The sequence below is a fragment of the Trachurus japonicus genome, chromosome 7, assembly GCF_045865225.1.
Source record: "Trachurus japonicus isolate A0001 chromosome 7, Traja_1.0".
NCBI classification, from domain to species: domain Eukaryota; kingdom Metazoa; phylum Chordata; class Actinopteri; order Carangiformes; family Carangidae; genus Trachurus; species Trachurus japonicus.
The window spans coordinates 18,339,494-18,358,395 of NC_140913.1; the positions used below are offsets into that span (position 1 = coordinate 18,339,494).

The following is an 18,902-nucleotide window of genomic DNA, read 5'->3' on the forward strand; positions in this document are numbered from 1 at the left end:
ACCCCTCACTTGCTCCTGCCACAATCATTGAAAGGTGACTCGCACATACACACATCTACCTCTGTGTCTTTAAAAACGGCTTCAAGGTGTGTTAGATAAGAGGCCAGGTCAATGTAATTAGTTGTAACAACATGTTCAGGGCAAAAGATACTATACACAGGAACAGAAGAGAGAAATGAACACAGCAACACTCGACGAGAGGAAAACCAAAGAATGCGCCCTCACACACACATGCACACACACACACACACATAGAAGATCTGTGCATCCCAGTGTGACCATATGGTTTGGCGGGGACTTCCTACCCACCACAGAGGAAGTGTCCGTTTACAGTGTACAGTTCAGTTGTCCGCCATCACATCCTGTCTCTCCGGCTCTAAACAGCCATGTGAAGCCTACTCAGGCTCAGAGCAGTCACGGCTTTGAAGTTAAATCAAGCAGAAAGGAGACACAGTTCACCATACCATGCAATCAGCATCAGCATGAGATCTGGTAGGGTGCACGCAACCTCAAACGACAAAACGCTGGCAGCATAAAGAGAGAGCCTGGTGTAGTATATAGCCTGTGTGTGTGCAGCTCGTCGGCTTGCAGCGCGTTCTGTTGGCAGATTCTCTCCTCTTTTTTTCCCCTCCTCTCTCTCTCTCTCTGTTGTGGTGTGATTGACATCCACCTGTCCTTGGGTGGAGGGTGATTAGGTGTTCTTACAGCTTCCTCTTTGTAACAGAGTGCATGCTTGTAATAGATTGTGTGTGTAGAGTGATATGATAGGCTGATGATGGGATGATCCAGCAGACATTGACTAACAGTCTGTGGAACACAACAGGGTGGGGTTATTGATGACTCTCTTAAACAGTGGATATCATTGCCATGACAGCCCCATACATTATCACCGTGCGGCCACACCTTCCATCGCCGGGGCCTGGACCAATGGGCGGGCAGCTGCCAAGCAAACAACCATCTCCACACACACACACACACACACACAAACACACACTCCTCTCACCGGCAGTGCTGGAATGGCTGAAGGAGAGAGGGGAATGCTTAATGTGCCACTTCATCTGGTGATTGACACAAAGCCTCTTGTTTACCGGCGCCACTGAGATTTGCATCTTTTTACCATTGCCCCTCCCTTTTCTCCTTCCCTCTTATTCCTGTTCCTCTCCTCTGCGCCCCCCACTTCACTCCCACAATCCTCCCTGTTTGCGGCGGCGCTGCATGGAGTGGGTATTACCCCACCCTGCTGCTATGATATTGATCAGCCCCCCTCCCTCCCTCTCTTCCTTTCTCTCTCCTCTCTTCATAGCCCGCTGCATTGATTCCACCTCTCCCTCTGAGCCCGCCAGCTAGGAGTGATTACACAGGCTGCTCACACACACTGATGCAAACACACACACACACACAGACATTAGAACCATTGGTAGGGATGTGGGGATGTGTAGCCTTGCTTTTACTTTAAAGGCTATAAAGCTCGGCGGCTGCTGCACCAGCCCAGAGAAAACACTGCTTCTTTCTTTTAAGCCAACCAATGATTTGAAGCTTAGCGTGACATATTACCATAATAAATATCGCTGTTATAGCATGTTAGCATAGCATATCAGCAGACTGGCACACAGCTGGATGCGCTCTGGTGGTTTCCGTCAGGGAGGGGGGTGGGGGTTGCTAAAGATGGCTGCGGTGGGGCTTGACAGGTGGGCCTGAGACACCTTGTGATTCTGTGCAGAAGCTTCACACAGAGCCGACGCACGCTCCTTATAAGGGCCTGCAGTGCTGCACTCGCCATCTAAAGACTTGCAGCTAGCCTCCTGGAGTCAGAGCAGTTCAATGAAACCAGCTGAGAGTGGGACTCGGAGCTACATAGACAGAATACTTGCTGTTTTACTTCCAAACTTGACATGTCCTAAAACTACACACAGTTGATTTTGGCTCTTGTTACAGTGGCCTTAATGGATTTCCACACCAAAAAGCTGAGCTTGGCTAAAGTAAAACAGCAAGCCACAGGAGCTGTTGGCTCATCAGTAGACGCTTGCACTCTAATTAGTTAAATACCAACCCTCTCCTGGTTACGAGACAGCATCTCTGCTAACAATAGGTGGTGGAGTGTGAAAGGTTTTGGATGGGGAGTCCTAGCTGATGAGCTAACAAGGGCACTGTGGGCCAATGCCACATGAACAGCCACTTATCTCTGCGTAACCTCTTTCTGGCAGCAGCAACAATCCAGCAGAGAGTCTAAAGCAACAGGCCAGAGATCCCACATATTATACACACCCTCACCGCCATTTGGCATTTAAATGGCATTTTGGTGTGGCAGCAAACTGTTTGCACCTAATTATGGCTGGTTGCTGCTGTGTCCTGAATTAAAAAAAACCCATGTCTCGCAGCCATTCACACTACAGCATGGTTGTGGAATCTACTCTTAAGAATAACCACCATCTCTGCTGTCTAACTTAATACTGCAGCAGAGCAGAGAGGAGCTCTATCGCATGTAAAATGTTAACAAGTCCACGCAGTCTAAACAAAGACAAAGACAAGGGTGGAGAGCAAGGACAGTGTGAGTGTGATCAATGGTAGTAATCAATATTCTCCCTCTGTACCTATCACTGTTCGAGTTTGCACTACAATATAACCTCTTAGACAGGTTTAAAGTGACTTTATTTTCAGTTGTGTTATCCAGCCAACAAAAAGTCTTAAATTAACTTACACCTAACATCCAATTAGCACCTTTTTAAAAAAGCCAAAGCAGCGCTGTGACAAATAAATAACATTACGTTTCATTTTCACGCAGAGGAGGCTCTTCTAAAATCCCCTCCAATGACCCAGCGAGGCGTCTTTACAGATGAGGTTTGGGGCCAAAAAGTACTCTGAGAAGACAGCCAGCCATCTGTTAACAGCGAGCTCAATCAGTCCCCTACAGGTTCTGTCACTAGTCTACAGCTAGAGGTGTGTAAGCACAAGTTCCTCCGTGGTGCAAAAAACGCTGAAGAGATGAGGTGTGTGTTTTGCATGAGAGAGTGTGTATCTCGGCTCTGCAGGGCGGAGAGGACGAGAGGTCACCGTCTTTGCAAGGAGCCTAGACTCCTAGACAGACAGGGGTCTCAATCACCTCCAACACCCCTCCACCCTGCACTTGCTGAAGGAGAGAGCCCCCCCCCCCTCCTCCTCACACTTATCCGCCAACTCCATTACCCACTCCGACAGGTCCGCACATTAAATCATTCCATTTCACCTGGGAAGGAGGGTGAAGGTGGGAGGCAGGGAGGTGGTAGGAGGACGGGAGAGAGATTATTTATTTATTTATTCTTTTTTACTCTGTCCTCTCTCTTCCTAGCGTGCGAACCGATTCGGACGAGCCCTGCACGTGCTGGGCTACCGTCAGTAATGGGCCAAAATCAGCGCCCTCCTCCTCCTCCCCCTCATCCCACGATGCCTTGAGGCACAAGATTCATCACAAGGACCAGACAGCAGAGGGGAGCAAGAAAAGGAGAAGTCGAAGAGAAATAGTGCGGAAGAAGGTGGGGAATGCTATAAGATATGAAAAAAAAGTGGAAATGATGAGAGCCCATAAAGAGTTATTCACCCTCAAATGGGGAGGGCAGAGTCGTGATCTATAAATGGGCTTTTAAGCTCAATAGCCCAAGGTTAGCTTGTAGTGATGCTGCAGTCAAAGTCCATATATCTGACTGCATTAGTCCTACAATAAACATGGACAATCCCATCAGGACTGAAATAAAGTATTTAAAATGCTCTAGTTATTTCAATTAGCTCCAAAAGGAAGTAAGAGAAGGAATTAAACAACATGTCAGATAAAGCCCCCAGCACAGATTGCCATGCAGGACAGCGGCTTCCCTTTTTTATAACTGCACCAGGGCAGAGGAGACACCGCTGGATAAAAAGACGAGGGGATTTGACAACTGTACAAAAAAAACGAGAGACTTTGGGGAGGTCTGTATTTTCTTAATCATTTCATTAAGATAGTGCTTAGGCTAATTAACAGTAGGCTTAATAACGCAGACTTTCCTGCCTCTGCCCCATACACAAGTGTTAACTGTCTGCTGGAACAAAGACGCCTCTGTTCACAAACACAACACTGCCAAACTGTTAAGTACATTCCTATAAAGAGAAGAACAAAGAGCATTTGAGCGTGGCGGGAGCAGAAATGAATACAGTTACTGAGGGGATAGCACAGCTCGGCCCTTTGATGCCAGGAAATGTCTTTACCATCGTGGATAGTGTTTATATTTCTTCGCAGCATACTGTTTCAGATCGAGGCAACAATAAAAATCAACTGGTAGTAGCATGAAATCTCAGTGGAGATGATGCTTGGGAGAGAATGGAGCAGAGAAGGAGGGAGGTGGGGGCTGAGGTATGTGCTGCAAAACAGCAGACAAGTAAGAAGGAGAGCAGAGAATTTAGAGGTTTGAACTGGATGCTTTCTGGAAAGCACAACAGAGGATTTAGGGTCTCACGACGCAGAATAATAACGACTCCGATGCTTTGTGTGTGGATGCAAGTCACAAAAAAAAAAGGAAAGCACAAACACCTATGTGCAGAATAAATGAAGTGTGTGCACAAGTGTGGTGAAGCGTCTCCAAGCCCTCGCAGCTGTGGTTCCCTGAGCCCATGTGATCCATTGGCGGTGACAGACAGGCAAACACAATTTAGACTCGCCCATCAAAGCACATGCAACACCAGTCACAGCCACTGCGGGCGGAAATGTGACGCACCGAATGGAAAACACACAATCCTCCTTCTGTGTCCAAAGAAAGACCTGTTTAAATTTGTCATTAGCTATAATCCAGGAAAACACGTTTGTTGAGCTCCGCCGCTATTTTCGAGCGTCATATGTTTGCATTTTTAACGGCACGCACGACAAAAAAGACAATCATCTTTTTGTGTTGGAGAATATGAGCGTGTGCTCAGTCAATCTGTGTGGATATTGGTACATTTTATGGTTCAGAGGACTTTACAAAATCTACTAAAAATTCTCATTTGAGTGCAGAAGCTTGAGTTGTGAGCCCTTCAAGGCTTTTATTCGTTGGTTATGGAGCAGATCCAGTATCTAAATCTTGATGACATGACCGATAAGGCTCTTGGTTCTTTGGTTTCTAGGTTTAGAAGAGGGGCTTTTCTTGTTCACATACACTGACTGCGCCGCATTGCTGAAGAGAAATGGCACATGAGTGCTCTTAACCAGTGATACCCCCCTCCCTTTCACGATCAAAGCACGAACATATGTGAGCCAGTTGTTTTGCATTACATCAACAAGTATTCAGAGATGGAGGATAGATAAAGTTAGCAGTGAGTCAAGCTGTAACATATGTACAGAATGTCAGAGGGTCTGTATGAGATTGCAGAGCTGCTGCAGGGGAGCTGCTTGAGATGGCAGCCTGTGGCGATGTTGCTGTTGTTTTAAGGGCTGTGTGAGGCGGCGGGGCTGCGAGGTACAAAATGTAGACATTCCTGAGACCTCACAGCAATCCCTGAAATTTCCTCCTCCCGTGTCTGCTCCTCTCTCTGACCGATGTCCTTGCCCTTCTTCCCTCTCTCCTTCCTCCTCTTTGCTCTCTCCAGCAGCAACAGTTAATTTGCACCATGTGTTCTTTAATGGACAAAGGAGAGGGGGGAAAAAATAGGGCCCTAGTGGAAGCGTGTGAACCCGATACCACTGTAAATCTGCACTTCCACAGCGTTACCCTCTCACCCCCTCCTCCTCATTTTTTTTTTTATTGGCACGTCACACATTGGACAAGCTGGAAATTACACTGAGCTGAGCTGAGAAGCTGTGGTAAAGCACGCCAGATACCCACTTAAGCTGAGAAAGAGAGAGAGAGAGGGGGGGGGGGGGGGTTGGAAAAGGGAGGAAAATAGGGACCGGGAGGGAAAAGTGGAAATGTACAGTGAGAAAGGGGTGAGGAGGTGGGGTAAAATTAGCCGTCCATTTTCAGAACAGAGGCCAATCCAATTAAAGCTTGACCAAGCCACGCAAAAGTGTTTAGTGCGTGGTTACTTCACTCAGCGCTGGGTGGCCAGAGACTTTGCTCTAAAAACAGTACGCCGGGGCGTCGAGTGGCGCAGCAGGTTAAGCAGGCTCCCCATATGTAGAGGCTATAGTCCTCGCTGCAGTCGGCCCCGGTTCGAATCCCGCAATCGGGCGGCCCTTTACTGCATGTCATTCCCCCTCTCTCTACTGTGCTATTCAATAAAGGCATTAAAAGCCCAAAATTATAATAAAACAAAACAAAAAAAACAGTACAACTTAGAGCTGCTGGTGGATATATACACACAAAAACTCAATACTACGGTGTCTACTGTTGAACCCATCTACTCCAGTGATAGTGAGACACTGTGAACATTAACCCACTTCAAAGGACCCTTCACCCCCTAATTTAGTGTGCAGCCCTGTACAGAGGAGTCGACTGTTTTCATTTCAGCAGGAAGTCCTCGGTCAGGTAATTAAACAGGCCCTGTCATTATTTTCGTACAACACCGCCTAGGCTGGGAGTCCTGTAGGTTTTTTAACAGTGTCAAATCTACCTGCCTTTCTTGTCGTTTTTGCTACATTTGTTTCCCCACTTGCTCATCAAAGCCGGTGCCAAAGAAGATAGCACTGTCTGTTTGCTCTTCTGCTTTAAAGATAAAATGTAGTGCTCCATGCCGGAGCGCAGCGAATTTGCTTCAGATGTTAGTGAAGACATCAGAGGAGACATTTTCACTTGTGATGTGCCAGGAAAAAAAAAAGAAAAAGTGTCTGAAGCACCACTGAATATTTCAACAACTCAGTAACAAGGGGCAGAATTAGCGCTTGGATATATATTCAAGGCTCAAAATGTCATCTGTCACTGAAAAAATGACATGACAAATTTGTACGCATTTGTGTGTGAGGGACGCAGCCGAGCCGGTAAAAGTAAACTCAACTAATGAAACTTTGAGGGGGGGAGGAGCGAGCAAAAGGGCCTCTCTGCTGAATAATTTAGCAGTGGTGGGTCAAAGAGGCAGCTATTGATTGAGCTTTTAAAGAGACTTATGAAAATGCTATGGCTGCTTGCCTGGCCCTTCAGCCTGACCAACCCCCACTGTCCGGGGGCTGCACCCTCTCCATCTAAAAAACAAAACAAAACACACAAAACCCCATTTTGATTTTAGCCTGTCTCTCCTTCCCTCCCCTCCTGTCTTCTATCGTAGAGGAAGAGATAATCCTATTGGCTGAACAACTAGTTTCCATAGCAGCATTTAGCTAATGCACAAGGAGGGCAGTGAGAGTGAGAGGAAAAAGTGTTATCTTTCCACAAAGATGAAAAGGAGGGAAATGTGAGGGAGCGTAGAAGTGAGGAGCCAAGAAGAGGGTTGGCTTGGCTTTATACCTGCGAGGAGAACTGAATACAGCCTCCTCCACTTGCTGGGTCTGAACTGTGTTGTTATCTCAACCTTGCCATTTGTATTGCTTTATTTATTCAACGCTGTGCTCGTGTGGACGATCAATCTAGCCCGCCTCCCTAAAGAGAGACACAGCTCTGAGGCTGTCTGAGAGACGCACGCCTGTCTCCATCTGATTTGAGAAATGCACCAAGCTTGCAAACTGACACCGGAGTAAGACAAGCACTTGTCAGTCTTGCAGATTAAGAGCATGCTTGCATAGTAACAGCAGCTGCTGCAGCTAGTGACCCCAACACCTCGGTTAAATGACCTAATGTTATTACAAAGCATGCCATTAATGGCTTCACCTCAATGAAATTTCAAGTGTGTAGAGACAGAGGAGGAGGGAGGGGACTGGGAGGGGACGGCAGGATTGGTGGGGTGAATACCTCATAGAGGAGCATTAATCAAAACAGTCATAATGGGGAAAGTCACCTGATACTGCCAAAGCAGCAGTAAAAAATCCTTTGCTCACAGGGTTTAGTCACAGCCAACTGTGAGGAAAGGAAAGGGAGGGGGCTATTTGTCAAATAAAGGCACGTAATCTGAGCTGAATTAATTTGTTCAAATCAAAAAAAATGTTCCACTTCATGTGTTAACCTGCTCCATCCTACCACATTTAAGACGTATAATGTCAGCAGCCATTTCTGGGCCGTTTTCCTTTTGAAGGTAAGTGACAATGAACGGCCATTCACTGTTTAGTGGCTGTTGTGCCGTGCTTCTATTGCTTTAAGGCAGCAACTCAATGGGGAACATTACAGGCAGAATGCTTCAATCAAACAGCTTGCAGCAGGCTCGGCCGGCCGGCCGTGTCTATAGACGCCTAGATGCCCTTGTCAAAGCTGTTTCCTCACAGAGAGCACAGAGACAAGCAGACACTTAAGACAGCCCCGCACACAATTGTGAAAGGCTGCTCCTCCACATGTTCACGCCTGTGAAATGTACCAGCGCGTTTACAGCAGCTGAGTGGACCTTGGAATGAAAGGAAGAGCTGAGCAGCATGCACACACATACACACGCACAAAATTGCCCCTAATGACTGTAGCGCCCCTCTCTCAAGAGATGGCAGCGGCTGCTGCTCCACTCGATAAATATTAACAAGAAGAGCGACTGATGGCAGTGCTCACTGATCCATAATTGCATTTCAAAATGTTCGATGGGGGTGGGGTGGAGGGTGGTCGCAAAGGGAGAAACGGGAAGATAAAAAGAGGGAACTCAGCCTTCTAGGCAGCGACAAGAGACAAGTGATGCCTGTCTAGTCAAGCTCCTACCACCACCTCGGTGGTGAGACACCACAGCCAAGACTGTGTGTGGAGAAAGAAACGTGCAGGTTGTTCATTAAAGTCTGGCGTTCTTGCTTTCATTGACTCGCTGCTGCATGCATCACAGGGCACTTTGACACCGAAGCTTTACATAAATGGAGAAATCTGGGAAAGGATCAGAGAGATGGAAGGGAACTCCGTGTACTGATGCCAAATTGTACATTAAGTGATATTTTTGCATGGCTCTGAGTATGCGCAGCCAAGCTAGCCGCAAGCTGATTAGCCAGTGGATCTCATTGTTAAGCTAATTCTCTGCACTTTGGATTCCATTAGGGCTATACTCAGGATCCACAGAAAACCTAATAACTGCTCATGTTAAGCATGCTTATTTATGCACATATATTTGCATCTTTATCAAACATTTTTAATTATGGGCTTTGAATAGGTGGCATTTTCCAAGGCTGTATGATAAGCACCACCTAAAACCATCAGGAAACAGTTGCGGGAGATACAATTAACATTTGGTGTGTATGTGATGTGAGTGTGTATGGGAGGTGTACACGCATTGTTTACATGACAACTGGGAAAGCTATTCTGTCATATCCACCCAACACAAACAGGCATTTGAATACACATGTAACCATACATGGACAGTGCATATGTCCTGATTACACACAAAGAGCAAGGGACACTCATAAATAATTAATGTTTAGATTTCCAGTCTGTTATCACATCAGACGATCATGTTTTGTATTTAAAACACTTCAATTCTGCAAAACAAGTGCCAAAATAACTCAGTGCAGGAAAACCTAATTTGGCATAAAAATGTATCTATTTTGTGCATCATTAAAATATAACAGCAAATTTATGATCTTTGTTTTCTGCTGCGTTCAAAGAAAACAATTGTATCACACTGCAACATTAAGTGAAAAATGTAGAACATTGTCAAATTATCATTTTGTAAAGGAGTTCACTTGTCTCAAGGAAAGGAGTTAAAGGACTCAAAAGTCTTGACATATACGTACATGTATAGTAAGGAATCTGGAGAATCACAAATGCTTTTGACTCGGTTTTCAAAGAAATACAGAGATTTAACAGATTTTTCTTGACAGATAAAAGCAGAGCTGAAACTAATTAAAAAAGATAATCTAATAACATTTCTGTTTCCTTTGACATTTTCCAGTTAAGTGGGTAAATACAGATTAAGGATGGAGTGATATGAAAAAACAGTTTGCTGAGTACATGAGAAATATGAGTAAACAAGGTGCCCCTGATGTATTTTTTGTTTCTTAACAACTGTTAAACCAATTCACTAGGCGTGTCCTTAATGATTAGACATCCAGGGGTCATGCAAACCCACATCCACAAATCTTGCATGTTAGATGCAAGGCCAAATGCTAATCAATAGGAGGTGAGGTTTACAGGCAGGTCGTTTTACTTTCCAAGCATTTGTTTTAACATATGTCATCAATTACACTGACACACATCAATTACGTCCAACATCACGCACACATGTGCATTGTGCATGTGTGGATGTGCTATTTGACAAGAGTTGGAAGCCTGAACAAACACTCCATCAGAGTGTTTCCACTGGACACGTGTGAATGCACAACGTATCACAGATTTGCTTGCACACATTTCAGAGTGCAAACAGAGCAAGCTCAACCTTGAGATGGCTATAACCTTACACTGTGTTACTGAACTGATGCTTGGCTGAGGGGCACGGAAAGAAGAAGAAAAAAAAAACGGCGAATGGAGTTCACGCAGCACACTGGTTGTATGACAAAGGAAATTCATGGTTCTTTTAAGCTCAACATTTGAGCTGGACTCCTGGCAAGATAATTGCATTGTACATGGCATCTAATTAAATGTCCATAAGCAGGAATATCCAGGACTGTGAGTGTATGCGTGTGTGTAAGACTAACGGCGAGAGCGAAACTGCGTGTGGGTGTGTTTTGGTGTACTGGGCTCCTCAATCGCTTGTTCCCGGAGGGAGAAAACGCTGCAATCACTCCATTAGTGAAAGAGGGAGGGAGACAGAGATGCTGGGAGAAAGCAGAGAGAGCGAGAGAGTGGGGTATGGTGAAGGGAGGGAGGGAGGGAGGGAGGGAGGGAGGGAGGGAGGACGAAACACAGCTGACTTGGCCAATAACAGCAAATGAGGTTAGATACGAGCAAAGAGGGAGGTGGGGGGTGGGGTGGGGTGGTCAATGAGCGTCGAGGACATGGACACAATGACCAGAACATGGGATGGGAGGAGGGAGGGAGGTGAGTGACAGCAGATAAAGAGGACTGGGGATGAGGGAGGAATGAAGTGTAGAAACAGACAGATGAGAGAGTGAGAGGGAGAGAAATGGAGACAGAGGAGACAATCAGGGGAAGAAAAGCAGGATGGATCGGTGAAGCCGGGGTCAATGGGCAGATATGGCTGCAGACTGTTGAGTGCTCCGTCGCTGTCAGCTGCCTTATTGTCTTAGGTTACACACACACACACACACACACACACACACAACAGCAGGCAACTCGCATCAGCATTGTGTGTGTGCGCGCATTAATATGTACACAAATTTAAGTTACATGACCTGAATAGAAACGTGGCGGACGTACACATGTACACACACGAGTCCGCTGCAGGATCACTGTGTTACTCTCATCAAATATAGATTGTAAACACATTACAGGGTCGCGCCACCGGCTGTAAACTAAAACTAACCCTTGTGGGAAAACATACTGGAGGATTGCTGGCCTTTAACTGACCCAGCCAATCACATCCGAGGGAGAAAAAAAAGACAGACTGTACACCTCATCATCGCACACCTCCATACTTGTGCATTTGTAGTGACAGATGCAACATTAGCGCCCTCGGTGTATTTAATCAAATATTTCATATTCGACTATATTTTCCCATTTGCGCCATTGTTTTCCTACTCTAAGCTTTTTATCTTGTATTGTGAATCTTGTAAATCATTTAAGTCGACTTGGTTTTCAGATAATGTATGTTGATTTCTATTATTACATTATTTTAATAATTCAATCACGGGCACATAATAGAACTGCTGCAGGGATAAAGAGTCCACATTTTGACGTCTTCTTTCCACTGCTGATTTTGTAACAGTTAAAATGGCCTCCTACTGGTCACCCCTGTATCCAGGCAGACATTTTAGGTGGAAGGGAGGAGACTGAAATCTATACGGCTGGATCAATATGTCAGAGAGGTTAGTGTGGGTACTACAGCTGCCACTGTTGAGTAAACAAACTAGGGAAAATGATTGTCCTCCAATTCCAGCATGACCCCAATAATGCCACGGGGATGGATTTTCTTTGCATGTTGTTGCTGAGTGACTGTGTGTTCACGATGCGACAGACACGCAGCGACACCGGACTTCCAATCATCCCAATGTAAACATAAGACACACAGTGAGAAGAAGATATAGCTACAGACAGAGAGGTGGGCTTCGCACCTTGATCTTCCTTCATACAGGAGAGATTGATGGCGGCATACAGGATTTCTACACACCACTAATTAGATTCACAGGTCATTAGATAAAGTACAGAGTGAGACCGTTAGAGCCTGAAGACTGAGGGAGGAAAGACAAGAGAGATGAGGGGTGGGGGGTGCAAGAGGGGCAATACTACTGATGAGGTTGTTTGGTTCAGGACCAATGAAATTCTCTCCCCCTCTGCTGCGCCTCCAAAGCTCTGCTCCCCTCACACAGAGGGGGGGCTGATCGATAATTTGCAAGAAGAAGCAGGGGCCGGAGACAGACGCAGGGAGGAGGGATGAGAGGAGAGGAAATAAAGAGAATGAGTTGATGTCTAATGCATGGTTCACTTACATGGATCTCTAGTTGCTCGCTACCTTCTCCTTTTCAATACATTGTATAGCAAGAGAAGGAAATGCGATTACGCCGACCATTATGTTCGACAAAAGAGCAGAATGAGTGGATGAACTTATTTTTTTCTCCCTCTCCTCCCAGTGGCACAAGTCTGTGTCCCAGTTTTGAGCGCAGGATGACGGAGTAGATTCGAGGTTGGCCGGCGAGATGATGGTTTATACCAACATGTGCAATTACAACCTAATTCAGCTATCATCCTAAAAGAGGATTTTGTGCTGGTCTAGTAAATAGAGATTACGAGTTTTTCAAACGCAGCCCACACAATGCCAATCTTTTGTGATGTGTAGCCCTGGTGACAAAGTGAGCTCATTGAAAAACACTGTACTTGTTTAGAGAGCCAGCGGGGCTTGTTGTTTTAACATAGGACGACAAGGGTACAGTCTGCTCAAACACATACAGGCATGCAGATGGCTGTTCATTAATTACAGATGGATGGGGGGAGGGAGTAACAGAGATCGGGAGACACGGAGAGAAAAAGAGAAAAGAGACACAGAGAGAGAGAGAGGCCAGCTAATGGAGCCAGTATATTCTCTTTCTCTCTCTCTCTCTCTCTCCCCTGGACAATTACCTCTGTCTGCCCCAGACCTCTTCTGACGCTCTTAATCAAGGTGCAGGTGCGTGTGTTTTTAACGTGCGAGTGTGTGTATGTATGCGCATGTGTGAGCTCAGGGAGGGGTTCCTGCCGTCCTCAGCACTCTCTAGTAGCAATCCGATTAAAGCCCTGCTGCTGTGGGGCCAGGCTGTCCTCCCCTCTGTAAGGCTCACCTTAAAACCCCTTCTTCACACAACAACTGCCCTTCACACACACACACAAGCACACAAGCACACAAGCACGTGAAACACAAGTTCCGACATCCTTGACTCAAATGCGCACACACACACATCTCATACATGCATGCACTATTCCACCTTTTCCAAAAGTGGTGTGCATGCCGGCCCCTCTGAGCTGACCTCCCCATCATCACCCTGGCTGTTGGCAGCCATTACTTTGGCCCCCCGGGGCCCGACTGCCCCTCACTGAGCCCTCTGCACTCTGCTTAGACAACCAATCTGTTGAAAGACGAGCAACGTTCACTCCAGCAGGCTTAGATGCTGCTTCATTTAGCATCATAAACACAGCCATTACATATTCCACTAGTCTTTTTACCCATTAAACGGCGGCCACATTACCGCAGACCTGCACCTCGATACGTTCCGCCCTCCATTTGTGGCAGGTGGAGACCGTACAAAAGACCAATTAAAAACAATCACTGTCAGTTGCATAATCAATTTCACACTTCACAATTTGGTGAACTCTGACTGGTGAATTTCCTCAGCCAATATAAACACGATGACCTGGGATAAATCACACATGCAGCTAACCATTAGTATAACTGGGTGAGAAAACACAGCAGCACTCCCACAGGAAAAAAGATATTCTACATGGTTTGCAGGTGGCTCTGATTCATTCCCAATTTCTAAAACCATGCTGCGTGTCATCAGTGGACTGGAGTGTAGCAAACTCAGCACAAATCTTAAACCATAATGTTATTTCTTTATCAATCAGCATGAACAAAGACAAATGTGTTGGGTGGTCTCTCCTTTAGTAAACACAGAAACTGCAGTGTGGGGAAATCAGTCTTGTGCCTACGATACATTTTAGGTGTCGTAAACAAACACCACTCTCAAGTAACTGACCCAGCCTGATGAATCAGCCATCCTTGGTAGCAAATTAAAAACTAATTTCTTTCTTTATTCAGCAAAAGAGGCAATTTGGCCACATTATGTTGTAAAAAAGAAAAGAAAAGAAAAAGAAAATCAATTGAAAACTGGTGAAGGTCTCCTTCATTAAATCAATTAAGTGCATCGACAAACATCTTTATTTCCATTACAAGCATTATTACACTGCCAGTGGATTACAAAGGTGGTTAATATTCAAGCCTGATTCTCTGAGGGATTTTTTTTATTTTTTTCCCCCAACATACCCCTTTAAATAACAAACCTCGGGATATAAACTGATTTCATATTGTATTTCAACATGATTTGTATTCGTCTCTCATCGTAATTCCACAGTGTCACAAAAAATCTGCGACTCCTGCACCTGCATTTCCAAATTATGCTGCACATGCCTTTGTAACCCACAAGTCTCCTGTAATCTCCTCTCCCTTGAGAAACAGCGGTTTGTACTCTCATCATGGGACGTGGGGGTGGGGGGTGGTGGTGATCAACCTCGGCCAGTGTGAGGACATAAAACAGGTCAGACGTGAAGAGAAGATTTACTCACCAGCTTGAAATCCTGAATGCTACAAATGAAGTAGGGAGTGTTTGGCCGCCGACTCTCAATGTACACACAATCTGCAAGTGAGAAAAGACATAAAAAATTGAGTTTGAAAGATGATGTTCACATTTCCCAAAGCTTTCATGTTTTTCCTGCTTTTCCTGCAAGCAGACTCGGTAATATATTATTTTGTGTGCTGATACCTCTGCTGAAAAGACATTTTTTCTCCTTGAGTCAAATTCAATTGGAATGCGAGTAATAGGATTAAGGACTTTTGGAACACTACAAGGTTGCCTTTCCAAAGCAAACATTACGCCTAAGGGGAATTATGTTATTGTTCCACTCCTTTTATACACCAGTGAGCAATACTAGCTTGAACCCTAACCCACCCGCCCTGCAGTCATCACTGTAACCCATTTCTGTAAAATGACAAACCTCTGTCACCGGCCCTATAAAAGTCCAGCTAACTGCAGCGGGTTAACTTAAAAACGAAAACAAACAAGTGAAGATAAATCCACCGGGCGTCCTCTCATTTGCATTTTAAAAAGTTGCCAAATTACATAACCCTCTCAAGTATTGAAAGCAAGCCTCTCTCTTTAGTGTGTGTGAGGAGGTGGCCCTGGCCGGCTGTGCTGTTAAATTGAATGTGACTGGTGGTATGGCCAGGTCGTGAACCCTCATCCCCTTAACAAAAACATTCACGCTGCTGAGGACAAAAAACACACAACCACTTCAGTCAAGAAGAGGAGGAGGAGGAGGAGGAGGTGTGGGATGTGGCTAATGGTTACTGCTGAGCCAGGTAGAGCGCTTCCCACAAACAGCCAAGGGTTAGAATTATTAGAGAAAAAGAGATCTGAATTCACAAAAGTCAAATTAGCATAATAGCCTCCCATTCACCTTGGCTTTTTAGCAGAAACACAAAACCATGAGTATAAGATCAGACTGAGCAAAAAAATTGATTTGTTTTGGTTTTGTAACAGTAACCAGTAGTACACGTACAAGTACACGCTTACTTAGGCAAAACAATCCAAATCAAAGGATTGCACACACGGAAAACTGACCTTCTATTCAGATGGCAGCAATGCAGCGAGCTATATGAAACCTCCCAGGGCTGGTTTTGCCTTTTATATACAGTCTATGGTTTTGCCTACTGTTTGGTGCAGCAGAGCATTCAGCTCTTGCTTAACCTTCACACATACACAAAAGCAGTGACTATGGGAAGCTGCTCTGCTCCTCCACCACAGTGCTGGTGCTCATGTCACCCAAACCCCCGTGCTGAGCTGCTCAGTGCAGAAGGACTGAGCCACACTTTCCCGAACAAAAGACGTGCAGCTAGATTTTTTTTTCTCTCTCCCTCTCTCTCTTCTCTAGAATGACTGACAGTGGCATCATCTGTTATTTATTTGTTTGTGTCAACAGAGTTATCGATCTGGCTGTGGTTTATCTTACCGCTTGCAGAGGAAAAGAGGGGTGGCAAAGATATTAAATAGCTCTGACACCCAAGATACCATTTGTAGAGGGGCTGGTGTGTACGAGTGCTCCTGTGACATCATGGGCTTTGTTTTTTGAGAGGCTGTGTGTGTGTGTGTAACCCCAGGGTGGGCTTGTTATCTGCTGTAGGCTGAATGAGCTGTTCTAAAGGGGTGTGTGTGTGTGTGTGTGTGTGTGTGTGAGTGGGGGGGTTTATCACCCTCGCTGGCTCTGAGTGACGCATTATATCTCTCACTACTGCCCTCTTCTCCCCCCCTCTCCCCTCTCTCTCCCTTTCTCCCTCCTCTACACCATCCCTGGAAGTCATTTACAAGATAACATGAATGAAAATATCCATCAGTGCTATTGTGTGATCTGTGAGCGACATAGTGTGTGTATGTGTTGAGAGACAGACAGAGAGAGAGAGGCGAGTAGAGGCGGAGGAGGGAGCGGGAGGGAGGGAGGGAGGGAGTGGGGGGAGGGCAGAGAACAAAAGAGACTAATCTGAATGAGATGACATGTTTCGGAGGAGTCAAATCGGGGGAATTAGGGTTTAGTGTCCCTTCACCTCGTCGGCACATTCATTTAGAGAGGCCAGATCTCTGTGTCTACACCCCAGAGTACATCAACAGGCATAAAGAACAGACGGGGGAAGAGTGAAAAAGATAGGTGGTGGGAAAAAAGAGAGACAGAGATCTAGTTTAATCATTCACAGACAGCAAGTGAGTCTATTCTTCGAACGTCAAAAGCACATTTTAAATTCATCCTGGGCACTAAAAGTCTACTACCTCAAGGGCATTTCTCTGAAAGCAACTATGACACGAATCTCAGCGAATGTGAAAGTTAAAAAAAAAAATCAAGTTAACGCTTCAGACTCTGCCCTTTGAACAAAAAGGAGGCAGCCGAGCTCAGGGAGGTTGGGTGGGAGTGGGAGTGTGTGTGTGTGTGTGTGTAAGTGGGGGGGGGCGCTTGTTGAAGCAGGGCCACACAGTTCCTCCAGGGTCTGCCTGGCTTGTTAAACATTCCTGCCATTTTGTGCATTTGGAAGTGGGTCTCCTCGCTCAAGTGGAGAAGTGGAAAGGGGAGGGACTAGGGGTTTAGCCATGGTGGGGATCTGTGTGGGGGGATGGGCATGTTCTTTTTTTTTTTTTTTTAGGGTTGAAGTGTGTGTTAGCTGGATGGATGTAGCCTTCGGTGTGGCAGGGGCCTTTGTAGATGAGTGCTCTCAGTCCCTTAGCGACCACAAGTTTAACTTCTACTCGCCTCCACCCTGCAATCCACCGCCGACCGCCACGCCACCCAGACGGATAGAGAGCGAGAGAGAGAGAAAGTTCAATACTTCGACACGGGGGGAGATAATCATGAAGCTGCCTGGCGCAGTCCCTCAGACCTGAGCACTTCACTGAAACCCGATCCTGACGGCCATTGTTTCTCCAATTACACTGTCACGGCCGAGTTCAAGCGGCGGAATATTCATCGCTGTAACCTCGCGACGCACGCACACACACATGCATGCGCAGCAATTTCCTCAGCTTGCAGCTCGCTGTTCAGCAAAGCTATTCTCTTACGACTGCCAAGCATGTCTAATCTAAAACACACCTAGCCTCAGCAAAAGAGCATGTCCTACACTCTCTGTATCAAGCAAATAAGATGCTGTTTAATTTGCTGCAGCGTTCCAGCAGAAGAGAAGAGGAGGAGGAGGAGGATGAGGAGGGGGAGGGGGGAAATGTTCTTAGGTAATACCAGCTTGGCTTTCTTTTACAAGCCAGCAACAATGGAAAAGTCACATTGTGAACACAGCTATATATGCCAGTGTTTTGTAAACAGTGTTAGGGGGCGTGCTATGGAATGAGCTCAGCTAAACACAGCGAGAATATGAGCATATTTAAGGATACAAGGCAGCCAGGCTTATTAAAACCAAGAGGAGTGTTTGTTTAAGCCGTGCTCGCAGGTGGTGAGCGTTAGCCATGAGGCAGGACGCACCTGCATTGTTAAAAGTGGTGCTCGGCTTAAACTGGCAGAACACACAGAGCAGAGTGGTGCTCGGCTTTTTCGGAGACCTACCCCCCTCGAGTGTCCTGATCCTAAAATTAAATAGCACAAAGAATGCAATAATGGAACCACAGGGGTGTGAGGGGGACTAGAGGGCCAAGAAAGACAGAGAGGCTAGGGGAGGGGGAGAGGGGGGGAGAGAAAGGGAAACTAGTGTTATTACTGATCCACCATCTACCACAGCGGCTCTGTGAGGGAGACCTGCTGATGACCGAGGCTGCCTTGTGCCACTTCCTGCTGGGTCGTTCCCAGTGGGGCGGCCTAACACACAGTCGAGGCCCGGAGGCAACACGGACACTTGATTCTTCACCAACTTTCTCTCCCTCTCTCCTCGTCCAACACCGGCCCGACAAATCTCCTTTCTTCTTCTTCTTCTTCTCACTGGAAAAGCAAGAGGGAAATACCTGGCAAGTGATACCATCAGCTCTCCACAATAGGGCAGGCCTACAGCTGACTGAGCTCCTAGGGGAGAACAGAGGCTCTTTGACAACAGCAGCCCCCCCCTCCTTCTCCCTCCTTCTCCCTTTCCCTCTCGGCTAGCCCACGCTTTCTCAT

General features: G+C 46.2%; 1 protein-coding gene across 3 annotated transcripts in view; it reads right to left on the reverse strand.

The window, feature by feature from the left end:
* Positions 1 to 18,902, reverse strand: part of rerea (arginine-glutamic acid dipeptide (RE) repeats a) — a 124,243-nt gene that overhangs the window by 50,156 nt on the left and 55,185 nt on the right. For all 3 annotated transcript variants that reach the window (XM_085781775.1, XM_085781774.1, XM_085781776.1), the window contains exon 3: positions 14,832 to 14,902. In XM_085781775.1, the coding sequence (XP_085637901.1) occupies positions 14,832 to 14,902 (71 nt within the window). The remainder of the gene's footprint in view (positions 1 to 14,831; positions 14,903 to 18,902) is intronic.